This window comes from Acanthopagrus latus, chromosome 4 (assembly GCF_904848185.1).
Source record: "Acanthopagrus latus isolate v.2019 chromosome 4, fAcaLat1.1, whole genome shotgun sequence".
Classification (NCBI taxonomy): domain Eukaryota; kingdom Metazoa; phylum Chordata; class Actinopteri; order Spariformes; family Sparidae; genus Acanthopagrus; species Acanthopagrus latus.
This window is the reverse complement of record NC_051042.1, coordinates 415,988-432,727: the sequence shown is the minus strand read 5'-3', so window position 1 is coordinate 432,727 and position 16,740 is coordinate 415,988. Positions and strand designations below refer to the sequence as shown.

Below are 16,740 nucleotides of genomic sequence, written 5' to 3'. Positions count from 1 at the left end.
ATGCTGGTGCAGTGGTCGATTCTGGATGAGACGAAGACATGAATCAGAGTTTTAGCAGTGGAGGAGGAGAGTGATGGCTGGAGACGACGATCTGTGTACATGGAATTCTCATTGCTACCTCTGTTTACCTGACAAATGTCGACTCAGTTGGTTTGCATGAAATTAAACCAGTTTAAGCTCAAAGACCAGATTGGAGTGACAAAACTGTAAATCTATGAAACCCGACTGTCTGCTGTCTAAACAGTCTGTTATTGTCGATTACAGACGACAGACTTTAGGATAATGAAGTGAAGTGTGTCAGGGTCGAACTGTCCTCCCATGTTGAACAGTGATCACCTTCTGTGAGCCAGGTGAAGCTTCCTCTCCTGTTGGCAGCCCGCCTCTTTGTTTGTGTGAAAGCTTTTAAAGCTGAAATGCGTCGCAGAAACAGACAGAGTGGTTTTCCCATAATGCACTGGTGCCTGTTTCTCTCACTGACAGACTGAGGATAAACAGTTTGTGATATATCTTTCTCCTGGCTTCTCTTTAACACAAGACTTCAGAGATTGTAAAAAGCTGTGAGCTGATCTCAGCTGGTTACAGCTCAGTCTGATGGGCAGCTTAGGCTGAAATGACCCGAGAATTTACTGAATTGCCTTGATAATTTATTTTGATTATTTTATTATGTATTATTTTGACACCAGCTTACAGTTCTTGCAGTGCGTTTTTTGAGTTTGCCTCTTGAGGAATATACACAGTAACAATAAACACACTGGTGAAGATGATATGGTCGACATCTATCATCATCTCATATCTTTTATGTGACATGGTAATTCTTGATGCACGTGTACAGTGACTGTGTTTTAAAGGTGAAAATGTTTAAAATGTGACCATGTGATATTTGCTCATAGTGCTCACTAGAGGGCAGCATTGTCCTCTTAAACCCTCCACATTCCTCTCCATGGCACTCTAGTGGCCCCACAGTGTCAGTGGATCCAGTGTGTTTGTATTTGAATCTGACCCCAGAGGCCCTGTGAGGCACACTGAATACCCAGCAGTGGCATGTAATCCACATAACACAGTAATCTCCATGTAGAGCCGGGACGGAAAATACTCACGAGTACACACCAGCACATACACAGCCTTTGAAGTGAGCTCAGTTTTCTTCAGTGGAACTAAAGCAGTATGTTTTGGAGACATTCTCCCTCTGCTGCTGCTCACTGTGGTGTGTGTCTGTTGCTGTTGGACTACGTGTTGTTTCACATGACGTGGAGTCATCATCCAGCACTGGAACAAGTGATTGTTTCCTGCACGCCAGTTGTTGCTGTCTGTAGTTCAATGTGGGAATGATCAGAGATCCATTCTGAAATGCTTTGGTGTCGATCCGTCCAGTCCGTCAGATACATATCATTTAGTGATATTTGCTTCTGATATTTCCACAGTATATCGATATGATATTACTGTTGTGATATGACACTATATAGTGTCTTATTATCATTATATCATGTTACAGTGTTTCCCACAGACTGGAAAGCAATTCATGGTTAAAAAAAGAAAAAAAAATGCAGTATGTTGATTCTGTGGCACACCGCCACAAATTAGTCAACGTGTGGGAAACACTGATATTATATCAGTGTTGTCTTTTCCTGGTTTTAAAGGCTTGTTACAGTAAAGTGATGTCATTTTCTAAACTAACCAGACTGTATACTTGTTCTAGTACTTTCACTTACTTAGTCACTTAGTCATCCATCCAAAGTACTGATACAAGATCAGGCCCCAGTCTCAGTGAACTAGGAGAAGACGTGAAAAACTGCATGTAGACAAATCTGATAAAAAACACTCAAAATGTTTGGTGCCCTAAAATGATACAGTTTACTTTGTAATAAGACATTTTCCTTATATTGTGCACATTGAGAAGACATTATACAGCAGCAAAATGTTACTAATAAAAGATGCTGGTGTGTAAATTTGATCTATGTCCCGAGACACAGAGAATAGCGTGTTATTTATGTTTCCTGTGCTCTATGGACCAAGTGCCGCTGGTGTAATCTGATCTGTGTTATCGATGCTCATCAGCCTTCTCTCCTCCACATGCATCTGCTTCAGACAACATCAGCACTCTGGTGTGTTTGCGTGTGAAGTTCCAGTCAGCCACATATTTATCGGATACTGAGAATTCCTGTTCCATCTGGAAAGGATCAGCCCTGTTCTAATGATGATGGAGACTGATTGTGCAGGTTATAGTAGCAGAGCCAAGCTGTGGGGTCGCACCTTCCTTTTCTCCTCCATGCTGCACAAGCTAAACCTTATAAGAAGCCTTAATCCTACGTCAAACCACTTTAACCAAGAGACGAAGGAGCACAGGGACTCTCAGGGGTTTATGGAGGAGTAGTTCTCTGCTCCTTGGCAAATGATGCCAATTTAATTCACAATAAGTGCCAGTTACAATATGGTTTATACGTTTGATCATAATTAAGGGATCTTTGTTGTAAAGCACTGTCTGTGTGACCCGTGATGTACAAATCAATTTTATTATTCATACTGAAACAGGAGGTCACACCTTGAAGGTTGATAGTGAACCCTCTGTGCCGTCGAGAGCTCAGTTTCCTCTGGCAGCTGCAGTGATCAGCTGTCTTCACAGGAATTTCTCTCTTTTCATGTCTGCCTCAGTGCTAGTAAAGAGAATCAGCTGAGGAAATGGCTGTGTGGTTAGCTCTCACAAAAGGCAGACTGATGTTTGTTACACTCGGACAAAAGAGACTTTTATTGTAAGTTGATTAAAATCCTGCTGTGATAAGCAGAGAAGGATGTAGTTCTGGTTTAATATTGTAGAATTTACACTAGTGTGTGAAGGAGCCTACCCACAGTTCACTCTGACTGGACTTTTAATGGAGGGATGGGTACAGGGAGCTGTGTTTTGGAGCTATGAACAGTCATCTGGCTTTGGAGCATAAATTGAGTTAATAGCAGATAAATCAGATGTTTAGGATCTCTGAGCGTGACAGTGTTCAGTCATGATGGCTGTGGCACTGCTGGCCAAACTGCTATTTGCTGTGGATACAGTCCCTAGAAAATTGTTTTATTTTATTTTAATGACTGATTTTATTCTTTGCTATCACAGCCAAAAGCATAAATGTGTGAAAAATAACAGCTGTAACAAAGTTCTATTTAATCTTAAATTCAATTTAAAGAGTTTTTCTTATTTTATTATATGAGTCCTGAATCCAGTTCCAGATTCTGAAGGGCTTTTTATAAATACCAGCACATCATTATCTCAAAACTCATCGAAACAGCTAAAGATAGTGTCCAGAAGTTATAAACACATTGAGCCTGGACTTAATAAATGAGTAATGTGGATCTGAACACAAATCTGATGTGTGCTGAAAAACTTTAATGTTTTGATTTACTGAAACGTTTTCCTGCTGTGGAGGACATCATGGAAAAGTACACCAGGCTAACAACATACATATGAGTCAAACTCTTACTGGTTTGCATGTAGAGTGTAAAATCTCCATCACAGAATATGATCACAGGGTATGATCACAGTATGATCACAGTATGATCACAGTATGATCACAGAGTATGATCACAGAGTATGATCACAGTATGATCACAATATGATCACAGTATGATCACAGTATGATCACAGAATATGATCACAGAATATGATCACAGAGTATGATCACAGTATGATCACAATATGATCACAGTATGATCACAGTATGATCACAGTATGATCACAGAGTATGATTACAGAGTATGATCACAGTATGATCACAGTATGATCACAGTATGATCACAATATGATCACAGTATGATCACAGTATGATCACAGAATATGATCACAGTATGATCACAGTATGATCACAGAGTATGATCACAGAGTATGATCACAGTATGATCACAGTATGATCACAGTATGATCACAGAGTATGATCACAGAGTATGATCACAGTATGATCACAGTATGATCACAGAATATGATCACAGAGTATGATCACAGTATGATCACAGAATATGATCACAGAGTATGATCACAGAGTATGATCACAGTATGATCACAGAGTATGATCACAGTATGATCACAGAATATGATCACAGAGTATGATCACAGTATGATCACAGAGTATGATCACAGTATGATCACAGAGTATGATCACAGAATATGATCACAGAGTATGATCACAGGGTATGATCACAGTATGATCACAATATGATCACAGTATGATCACAGTATGATCACAGAATATGATCACAGTATGATCACAGTATGATCACAGTATGATCACAGTATGATCACAGAGTATGATCACAGTATGATCACAGTATGATCACAGTATGATCACAGAGTATGATCACAGTATGATCACAGTATGATCACAGTATGATCACAGTATGATCACAGAGTATGATCACAGTATGATCACAGTATGATCACAGTATGATCACAGAGTATGATCACAGTATGATCACAGTATGATCACAGAGTATGATCACAGTATGATCACAGTATGATCACAGAGTATGATCACAGTATGATCACAGTATGATCACAGTATGATCACAGTATGATCACAGAGTATGATCACAGTATGATCACAGTATGATCACAGAGTATGATCACAGTATGATCACAGTATGATCACAGAATATGATCACAGTATGATCACAGTATGATCACAGAATATGATCACAGTATGATCACAGTATGATCACAGTATGATCACAGAATATGATCACAGTATGATCACAGAGTATGATCACAGTATGATCACAGTATGATCACAGAGTATGATCACAGTATGATCACAGTATGATCACAGAATATGATCACAGTATGATCACAGTATGATCACAGTATGATCACAGAATATGATCACAGTATGATCACAGTATGATCACAGTATGATCACAGTATGATCACAGAGTATGATCACAGTATGATCACAGTATGATCACAGAATATGATCACAGTATGATCACAGTATGATCACAGTATGATCACAGTATGATCACAGAATATGATCACAGTATGATCACAGTATGATCACAGAATATGATCACAGTATGATCACAGTATGATCACAGTATGATCACAGAATATGATCACAGTATGATCACAGAGTATGTCATGCTGGCTTATGATTAAAGCAACAATGGCCAATTGATTTTACATATGTATTACTCTAAGTGATTTTTGGCTAATAGATGACAGCGCATCTATGATTTGTTTAGAAATACAAACTGCTGTGGTCATTCAATTCCTAAATATGTCTTTTGAATTTACTTTGTGCACACATATGTATGAGAACATATAAGAATTTACCTGTTTATAATGTATTAACCAACAGTTAGAGATGATTATCAAGTAAGTACTGGTATGAGGAAATGTATTTGATTAAAATAATGATGAGAAATGTGTGATTTAAATCAGCCTCATTACGAGTTGAATTTTATTGATTGTTGAACAGCAACAGACGGGAGCACTACAGTTAAAATAGCACTTAATAAATGTGTGATATAATTATTTTGTGATTTAGTTCATCAGTCGAATGACTTGATGTCAGTGTTGGTTTTCCACTGAAAGACATGATTCATTTTCATTGGATGTCCAGAGTCAAACTAACTAGCTAGAAGTAGAATAAGTCCAGATGATCGTCCAGCTCTGACAAAGAACAAGCAGAGCGATGTACCACTGCACAGCTTCAGTTAGCTGGATTGTGCTTTCTTATCATTTTATGGTCCTGAGTACAGAGGAAAAACTTGATTGTTGAATATGTTGAATGTTATTTGGTGTGTCTGCACGAGTGACATGACATTAACCCATACAAGAGCATTTACACTTAACCAACTCTGCTGATATATGTTGATGTTATCTGCACACGTTTGCTGCCCTGTTTTAAATCTGCCATTTGTTTGTTATCAGGACGGATTCTGGACCTGAAGACCGGCACAGTGAAGAAGGAAGGACAGCAGTCCTCCATGAGGATGTGCATGGGCTCCCGACGCTCCTTCATCTGCCGCATGAGGTGTGTGACTCAGTTACTCTGTGTATGTTTTCTTTTTTTTTTAACTTTAATGAATCTAACCTTGATTGAGCTGACACCTTAAATTATCTTTCTAGTATACTTTACTCAAACACAATTGAAATGTGTGAAGCTCATAGAAATGATGAGAGTGCTCAGGAGCAGGGACCACACCATCTATGAGATGTACTTGATAGTTTATTGAGATGGAATACGAGTGATGTTGAAAAAGGCAACTGAGTATGAGTGCCATGTTGACTAAGTGTTGAGCGGCTGTGATGTGACGAAGGCTTCGTCAGGGATCAACGGCAGCTCCTGGGCAGGCAGAGAGAGAGAAAGACAGAGGACAGGAAGGGAGGATGGAGAGTGATGGAGGTGTGGTCCTGCTCCTGATCCTCAGCTAAAACTGTATCTGCACCAGATGTCATTTTTCAGCAGTGCTTATCATAATCGTTGTGTGAGAAATACATTCAGATAATGACTCATTAAAGTCAATTAGATGTGGCTACAATGAAGCAAGCTCCCCTCAGGTTTGTAACAGCAAATGTGAATCAATTGACATGCACACAGGCTGAAATGGTTCCCAGTGGTGAACAGCAGGGGTTGAGGCTGACTCACTGACTGACAGTCTGCAGCATGGCGCTCACAGAGTGACAGCCATTAAACCTTTCTTTCTTTCAGCTGCTGCTCACACAGAACAATCGAGAGTCATGCTGAGCTGGTTCTGTTTAGCCCCACAGACCGTTTCACCACAGTGTTTCATATGAGATTGATTGTGGTGTTCAGGCTATTATATCCATAATTATTCAGAACAGGCAGATCTTTGTGGGAGTATCAAAGTGAGGCAGAGGAAAGACTGAGATGAAGATTATTTCCTTCAGCTTCGTTGTTATCCTAAAACACGTTGACTGAAACCAAAGTGTACCCATCCAGCTGACATGACATCTGTGTGCTACACCAGCTCATTATCAACTACCAAGTTCCCCACTTCTATTTCCTCAGCATCGGGCTGAGGCTCTGGACACACACATTGTTAGCTACATCACCTAAAGCTACTGGGTTAAACTCAGACCAGTTGTGTATTTAGATCTGTACTGTTAGATTCTCGTTGTAATTGTGTTTAGCTTACATTAATTGCAGGTTGTATTTGTGATCGTTTCATCAGGTCGCTGGTGTAACTACACCTGTTGTTTCTATGGTTACTACGGTTTACATCATTGCATGGAGCTGTATTTCCATGAAATTATGTCAAGTTAGCCAACACTTTGAATGCTTTGCCGTGTCAGGAACAAATGCTTTGCCCATGAGTATGTTAGGATGAACCAGTGATACATACGTACATATGGCAGCAGTGTTTGTCCAGAAGCTTATTACTGTTTCAGTGCTGACCATTCTAGAACCAGAACCAATTTATTGCAGCTGTCGATACCCATCTCTTATCACGATAAAGTTGTTTCTCTTTAAGGATTTGTTGGCTTTACATGGAGGAGCATTAAAGTACAGTAGTAAAAACTTTACCATAAAACATTGCTCAATAAATGGTTAATGAATAATTTCATTACTTGGAAATAACTGCAAACGAAAGTTTCATTAACTAAACATTTATATTTGTATTTAGTCCCTTTTTCCAAGCTCAAGAATCAACGTTCAGTCTTGTTAATATGTAGATATTTAAAAAAACAAAAACACATTTTAACCTCACATTTCTGGTATTTGCACACTTTGGGACTCCTGCTTGAAGCTAAGATAGAAGTGTTGGAACGAAGTGTGTGTGCACAGCTTGACTCCACTCAAGTCAAGATTCAGATTCATCTTAATGTCCTTGATTGTACTGAGTATATTTAATCACTGGCCTGGAGATGACATTTCTCTCTGTGCAGTATAGAAGGTACCTGTATTTTGTTGATGACGTGCTAGAATCGAATAAAGTGCGACTATGCTGTGCAGCAGAACTCGTGTTCTCTGATGGCAGCTTAGAACCTGTGCAGCTGTGACAGTGTGCACACAGCAGGTTCCGTAATACCACACAGCAGTGGTACAATATATGACGTGTACCTGCCTTTTAATTTGAGATGTTCATGGAGCCATAACCTATTTCACACCACATGAACCTCCAGCCAAATGCCTTTCTATCCTGACGTGACAGCATTCATATTTCTGCTCACCAGAGGTTGTTGGTGACATGATTGATGTTTCCATACTTCATAGATAATTAGACTTAACGGGCCTGCCATCTAAATTCTAATAATTATTGCTGTGTGTTGGACATCACCTCACCTCCACTCCATAGTGTCTGGCCCTGCAACAATGTGTCTTTTTCCTTCCATGTCCGAATATCAAGCAGTTTACCCCAAAGCCCTCATTACTCTTTGGCTAAAAAACCACATCAAAGCAGCTTTGATGGCTCCAAGGTCTTGCATAGCTAAGTTTAGTTTAACTAAATAACACACCTTTTCCATTTTTTATGGCAGGCTGCGGTTGTGTTCGTGCACGAGTACGTAGAATCACCAGGGGCTTGCTTAATCCTGGGTTTGCCTGGATCCGTGACAAAGCACGAGAGCCACAGTGTGTCGCGTTGGAAGGAATTTATTGGACTGGCATGTTCTTCTGTTCTGATGCTATTCCAGGCTCTGCATAATTCAAACAACATGCTGCCGGGACACGGAAAGAGACTGCAGACAAACAGAGAAACACAATTAGTTCTGTGACACATACATAAGAGGAACACAGCCTGATCAGCAGCCTGATCAGCAGCCTGATCAGCAGACTAATGTTTCAGGGCACTTATTGGATCCGGGCAGGCTTATGTAATGTTTAGCCACAGGACCCGCCTTTCCACTGAAAAACACCCACTGACCACCACTCAAGGAAATTCAGCTGGAATGAGTGTTCAGCTGAAAAAATAGACTGGAAAAAGAAAGACCAACTTGACGGTGGTGTATGGACAGAGGATGTTGTCCACTGTCCCACTGCGAGCAGCTCTGCTCAGGGATGGTGGGAAGGGGAAACTGTACCGAAAGCATTTTGCTGCCTTTTCACCACCTTTTCAGGGGTTTCATGTTTATTGTTATGAACATGCTGTGTCACTGTATGGTGTCAAGCGGTTGTGTCTGTGCTGCCCCGACTGTGATTAACAGCCACTCATTGGCACCGTGTACCACTGCAGCTGAAGTCCTGCTGTTCTTTTGTATCTGCAGGTGCGGTAGTGCTCCTCTGGATCACATCTCTCTAAACCGTCTGTCCAACATGAGGAAGAGATACAGGTACAGCAACTTCTTCTCTAACCATGTTATGATCCACTCTAATTAATTTCTGCCTCACCCTCGCTCTGTCTCTCCTCATCCATTATGCATAACATCAATTTAGTACATCACAAAATGAGACCATTTGTAACGAGGCTTGCCTTCATTTCATCATTTCATTTCAACAGTTTCAGAAAAGGAGAAGTTTGGTAGTGTCAGATGTTGAATATACAGCATGTGAGCACATAGAAATCCCATGAGAATGACAGTCACAGATAAACACTGACATCTTCTGCTCATGCTGCTGTGAGTGTGTATAACATGTAGCTGTAGAATGAATCACTTGGCATTATTTTTGAATGCATCACTGTTTCCCAGCAGTGCCAGAGATGTCGTTCACACACCCAACATCAAATGTCATGAAGCATTATAGCTCCATCATAACTGTCCTGATATATTTAAAGTGATAACGGACAACTTTTCCCTGTGGTGTTACTATCAGTGTGAGAAGGCAGAATGTGTTGTGTGATGTGTTGTCTTGATAATTGATCAGGTTTTGTTGCTTTCTGATCTAGTAGAAAGAATGCTGGTTTTGAACTTTGACCATCCCAGTAGTGAGGAATAACATGTTGTTGTGCTTTCACCTTTTTGGGTGAGCTAGGCTTGCTCGTCTGGGTGTGTGTGGGTGGAAATCACTTCACACAACAAGGAGCCTTCAGTTTATGGACGGCAGTGAACTTGGGTAGGAGAGTTACAGCGTGCAGCCACAAACAGTGACAAACTGTACACAGTTATGCTGGCCAGAGCTGTCCATGCTACTAGCTGCTCACGAGCACAGTGCAGCCTCAACTGACTATTTTACTGAATAAACTCGCCACGCCATGTGTCACATTCATGAACCAATCACCATGCTCCAAGTAACACATGGTGTAGGAGGATGAGCACTGAACAACTTCTCTCTTCTGAGCTGCTTTACAATCTCCACGAGGAACAGACTCTGACACAACACAGCACCAGAGGGCTCTCCGTCCAGTCGACGTCTGTGCATCCTCAGTTTCTATCACTCTCCCTCTTCAGTTTCATTGCCTCCTCCATCAGCCGGCTTCTTTTTCTTTTTCACTGTAGGGTTTCCACAGTTACTCCAGTTGTTCCACAGTAACCTGGGGATAGCGACCAGGGAAAAACCAGGCCAGACCGAGCAGCATAGAGAAAGAGACGCTTATAGGGAATGGTGTAATTTTCCTACAGCTAGTTTACTGTGCAATTAGTATTTATGTCAGAATTTGCCAGTATAAGTAGAGCCTTTAAGAAACATACACTGAGGGGGTGTAAACACATACAAATACATTATTTGGCTATGTGGTCCGGTAGGTAGGTTTCTTTTCAAAGAAACTTTGAACACTCACGGTGGCTCGTTACAGCCCTGACTCACCCATCTCCCTTCTGTTCTCTTCATAATTTCCACCCAAACCATTTACACTTTCCCAGTTTCTTTTGAGTTGACTGAAAAGCAGAGAAGCAGAAAATGAAGCAGACTTATGGTATAATCAGAAAACAGATATTGTTGTGACAACAGACAGTAACTTTGCATCACAACCCCAAGAGACAGAAAGTGAAGGTGCTTGTAACCTAAAAGCCACTTCGACACAGGTGTGCACAGGTCTCCTCATTTCTGTCTGAGTAAATAACATGTTGTGTGTGTGTGTGTGTGTGTGTGTGTGTGTGTTTGATGGACAGGAATGGTCTTGGACCCTCTAAAGAAGGAGAGGCTCAGTATTCGGTGGTGCATTGCACCGGCTACATCAAAGCTTGGCCACCTGCAGGTAAACAAACACACACTTGACATCCTTGTCTCCATCCCTGCTGAACCCAAACCTCCCTGCCAGAGTAAGTGTGGCCCGGTCTAAACTAAAGCAGCTGTGAACTCTCTGGATCAGAACCTGGATTAAGCCACAGATCCACAACAGCCCTCGTGGCTCTGGGATCGATCCAGGATATGTGAGCGAAGCGGCAGCGTTTTTGAAAGTCTGTGTTCTCTTTTGACATAAGACTCTCATTAGCCTGTGTTCAGAAACAGGGCAAAGCTAACATTTCACATCGTTGTCTTTGTGTGAATGACTGCTGGAGTGTTTTTGCAGTCTGTCCTCTGGCTGATGGATTTCCCCACTGACAGTACGGATGTTTTCTGTAACAACAAGCTTGTCTGTGTAGTGAGTCTCCCCTACCAGGAACTTCCCAGGAACTCCAGGTGTTCCTCTTGCTCTGCTGTCCTGTCAGGAAGTGGAGTCATACAGCTCAGCATATGTGCAAGTTTTTCCCTCTGACTGAAACGTCAGCTTTCGTGCCTGCCTCTAAATATTACTTCATGTTCTTAAATGTCACTGCAGGGCAGTGTTCACCACATTTGTTCTGGACAGAAACTGGAGTGGATTTTACAAAAATTGGGGCTTTGCTTTAACACATTGTGATCCCATCCACACCCTGACATTAGGCCTGAGATGGACAGTCATACTCATTCATTAAAGTGGGTTCCAGCACTGACACTGTTCCACTGAGATGGTGTCAGAGGCTGTCGCTCCTCAAAATCTGAACCCATAATCAAAGCTGATCACTGGTTGTCCCCATTGTTCGTTAACCAGGAGCAGGTTGTTATATTGAACACTTTACAGCGCTGGTTCTGCTCATTGTGTAAATGTCTAAGTTATTATGTGAGTTTTTGCCTCTCAATGCTCCCTCTGTGTCTACTATCTATTTCTAACATGACACTCTGAAACCTGAAGCTTCATGCAGAATCTACCAATTTTCCAGTCAAAGTGAAGCAGCATGGCACATGAAATAAGCACAGCAGCAACATGTGATAGGTTTGAACAGCAAGCGTTACAGCTGAAAGCAACTTCACATTTCTTTCCAGTGCCAGTCAGTGTCTAGTTGTCTTCCTGGAAGTGACTGTTGTTAGTAGATGTTATCAGAGGAGGAAAGTGACCTAGCAGCAAATCGGCTAAAGAGGCTAAAGACACAATCCAAAGTGGTCTGTAGCTGCTGTGCCTTCATCTTTCTTTTAGTTTAATGCTGTGTACAGTTTAAAGAGTTGAATTGACCAGAAGCAAAGCGGTGTTGTAGTCACATGACAGCAGTTTCATTTGGTGACGGTGATGAAGTATGGCTCAGCAAATCCAACATATTCATATTCCTTCAGCTGAGAGTCTGTTGCTCATAGAGAACATCACCAGGAGACTCTGAGTATAACCTCCTCTGGGCCAGGTTAGGTGTGCAGCATCAGTTGCTATGGTGACGTAGCCACCTTCATGACAGAGCAAACTCTGGCTTTAGGCTCAACATGGCTCACCAACACACTTTGAACAAAAACAACTACATTTATGTTATTTCCTATTTTACTACATAGATTCTTACTGATCCATATGCGCTGAGACAAACCTTTCCAGAGCATGATCCATCCTCCTCCTCTGCCATGAAGCTCCACATGAACGAGCCACACTGTTGCACTGGCTGACATGTTCCTTCATTACCATGAACACACACACCTAGTCTGACCCAATCCCACATTAGTTGGGATCACACCCTGCTCTGGAAAAAAACTTAGCAGAGCAACAGATGTTGCTGAAAACAGTCCTGAACAAATGCACCATTTTCCTTCCAGGGGACGACTGGGTGAGGAAATAAATGCCTTTGAGCTGCTATTAAAGATTCACTTCATCAGTAGGAACCAGTGACCTTTGAGCTGAGAGTCCTGGACGTGAAAGGGAAGTCAGAAAATATTGAGATGGACTAACAAGTTTTTGGTCGGATCTTAGGAGTAGTTGACAAACAGAACAACAACTCTGTTTTTTAGATTTTGAGTAGAGTTGTAGAATAATGTATCGATCAGGACTGTTGGATTTAACTTCCAGACAGGGACTGTCAGCCTCATCCCATCTGTCAGGATTACTGTGGTACAAAGTGAATCTGAGGCACACCAGATCTGAGAAACTCACAAGGCCTCAGATGCACTCTCTGACTCCAGCACACACACACACACACACACACACACACACACATGTTGTGCAGTGTTTACATAGACAGAGATTGGAATGCACCCCCTCAGTCTGAAACGGGATGTCCACAAGGCTGATGTGGTAGAATGGAAGTGAACAACATTGACTAAAACATTGAGGTCATGCTGGAATATCTCCTGGTAGAGTACAAAAACACTCACATACACCATATGTGTTTTGGAATTACTGACAGATGCTTCACTTCCTTGCACTAAAAATACTCCTTTGGAATGTTCTGCAGACAAAACTGCTGGCAAATGATCATCCACATCGACACACACACTCATAAATTACAGCTGGATAGCAGAGAGACTGTGATTGAGCTGCTGCTGCCTGAACTCTGTAGAGGTGAGGAATGTTGCCCCAGAGGAAAACAGAGTCCTGCTTTTATTGTTCCTGTAGGTGAGATGATGGAGGCCACTGTTAACCAGCCTGTCTGTAATTACTGTATATTAAACAGCAGCCAGCTTGTATATATTTTATGGACTTCAGATTGGTTATGCATGCTCCTTAGTTTCTCTCAGAATATCAGATCAGCAGTTCTTTACCTGAACACTGAGGTAAACTAATACTGATGACAATAATGGCATGAAATGTAGATTTTATGGATGAGAATAATGCCGACCTTTGCAAACTTACTGCTCACGCTAAATCTACATTGAAATCAGACTTTTCACCAGAAGGCCTTTACTTTGAAAGGCAGCTACAGGGAGTTTTGAATCTGCATTAACAACTGATATTATTAAAACGTGTCCTGTGGAAACTTCTGTTTACGTTCATTAGTACTGCCGGGCAAACATGCTGAATGCATTTCCTTCCACAGAGAAACACTGGCAAAGGTGACTTAGCGTTAAAGACACAGTGGAGCCCACGTAGAATCAGGCTTCCTGACTTTGTATGCTGTGATGTTTATTCTCTCATGCTAAGAGTAAAAGGAAAGACACGTTCATGATGATGATGGCGGTATGGATGTTACAGTAACAGACAAACAGAACAATCAGTAATGACTACGGAAACAAACACCTGCTGTTTCCAGTTATCATGGCAACACACAAACATGATGCACGTTATGATCATTATAATAACACTATTTTAAATGAAAGCTTAACATTAACAATGCTTTGGCCGGCTACAAAAAACTATTACAATTACAGAGAGCACTGTCACTGTACAACAGGATGGTATAACTTTGGCTTGTTACAAGTCACCCACAGATGTAGTATTAATAATTGTGTTTGCTGAAAACAATAGGATACTAAAATCTGTACTGAACACGTAGTGTTCCCTGGCCTACACTGTAAAGCCTGGCTGTGGTTAAGGAGAGCAATGGTACAGAATGAGTTGGAAAACACAGTGGAGCAAAGACCGGATCAAAATGTGACTGGCTTTATTTCAGCCAGTACCAGTCCATCCATATATTATACCATTTCCAGTGGTGGCCTTTGACTCAGGACGTCTGTACTGAAAACATTAGAGAGTAGTCGCCCAGCCAGAAACCAGATGAACCTTGTTTGAACCGATCACTGATGGATATACAGAGCCATTCAACAATCCCGAAAATGTGGTGGGAGTGTGAGAGAAGGAGTTAACACTGCAACACGCTGTCAGACGTCATGTGTTTGCTCCCACAGCTGTAACAGGAAACACATATGTGCATTTCTGACATTTCACTGCTGATCACAAAGAAACTCACCCCACCTGACCTGAACAGTTCTGTATCCAGATATAATGGTGCCTCACATAAAGTCTCCTCTTTTTCTGAAGTTTTATGGTTAAAATAATCCAAATATACCATGATACACAGTGGAGTCCCGTCCTGTCGGCACCATAAAGACTCTGGGCTGTCAGTCTCACATCATGGCAGATGTTCCTGCTTGGCCTTTTGTTCTGGTTCTCCTGTTGTTTGTTTTGTGTTTACCGACTTTTTAACCTCCTAACAGTTTCTCCCTCAATGGTTTTGTGTTTTGTAATCATTGCTGGTGTGGTGGATAGCATAGCAGCATTCCAGGCAGCAGACTGGGGTTTGGTTCCCTGCCAACACAGCTGTCTGTTACAGGGCGGCGGACATCTCTCATATATCAACCGCGTGTTTGTCTGATCTGTGTGTGTAAATTAATAAGAGAAGGAAAACATTTAATTTCCCCAAGAGGGATCAATAAAGCATGCCTTCACTGTGACTGGAAATGACAGGGATACACTGTTGGATGGAGGCGTGTCATCAGTTTGGAACAGATCTGTCTGTTTGTGTCTCCCTCCTCTCTTATTTGTGTTTGACAGAGAGGAGCGAGTTGGAGTGTTTCTGCTGTTGTTTTGGTACACATTGATCTCGCTCTGTGGAGGCCTAATGGTGAAAACATAACTTATAAATCACTGTGGAGGAGCAGTGGCCACGTCAGCCTGTAGATTACCTCTCACTGCCGCAAAGTTCAAGTATCAAATGGAAAAATGAGCGGTTACACTTCATGACAAATGTCTTTTAAATGGCATTCATGCTCCTTCTGTCTCTCCCTCTCTGTCTCTGTCTCTCTCTGTCTCTCACAGGTATGACTATACCAGATGAAGACACAGAGGCAGGTCAGACTGGAAAATACTGCCTAGTGGCCATTGGAAGACTGCAGGTATGTGGTGGCCACAACAGCATCTCTTCTCTCCGGTGCTTTGTTTGTTCACACTGAACCAAGCAGCAGAACAGAACACCAGAAGAGGCTACACAGCCTCACATTGACATCCATGTGTTGTTGGTTGACATGTTTCCCCCAGTGTCCACCTGTTAATCTGAACATGTATTGGCCGACTGTTTATAATCATATAGGTGCTGTCATATTGTTATGTAATCAGCATCAGTAAACAGAGGACCCTGTCTGACTCTCACTCGTGGGGAGGGAGGGCTGAGCGTCACAGGGATTCATCTCAGTACAAGTTACCAGAGTCAGTAACAGCAACAACACAGCAGTGGAAGGCGTCATGATCATCATCACATCACATAAAACATTCAACTGCAGGAGCCACGGGTCTCTGCTGTCCAGGACAGACAGGATGAAAGAGGCTTCATCACGGAGAACTGCAGTATTTTTTTCCTCATGTAAATTGCCAAAAGACACCACCAGTACCACCACACAGCTTGTGGGTTAATCTGTGGGACATTTCTCTTCTGTTTGCTGAGTGAAGGATCTGTCTAGCTGTCAGACTGTGAACACCTCAGACCGACACACTCCTGATTCCTGCACTGAGGGCCAGTGTGAACAGAGCTTGTGTTATTCCTAGTCTCAGTTTGTCCACTGAAGCTTTTTAAAGTCCTGCTCCAGCATCCATCACGTCCCCTCTGTCCCTCTGCAGGCTCAGTATGTTTCAAACATTTATCATTTCAGCACTTCAGCACACAAGGCTAAATATGCTGCTTCCATCTGAGCTGCCGAGCTTCAAAGAGGGCGATAGCTGGAC

General features: G+C 41.9%; 1 protein-coding gene across 5 annotated transcripts in view; it reads left to right on the top strand.

Moving 5' to 3' along the window:
- arnt2 (aryl-hydrocarbon receptor nuclear translocator 2) overlaps positions 1–16,740 on the top strand; it is a 58,411-nt gene that overhangs the window by 18,574 nt on the left and 23,097 nt on the right. For all 5 annotated transcript variants that reach the window (XM_037095810.1, XM_037095806.1, XM_037095809.1 and 2 more), the window contains 4 exons: positions 5,906–6,008; positions 9,203–9,268; positions 10,985–11,070; positions 15,841–15,917. In XM_037095810.1, the coding sequence (XP_036951705.1) occupies positions 5,906–6,008; positions 9,203–9,268; positions 10,985–11,070; positions 15,841–15,917 (332 nt within the window). The remainder of the gene's footprint in view (positions 1–5,905; positions 6,009–9,202; positions 9,269–10,984; positions 11,071–15,840; positions 15,918–16,740) is intronic.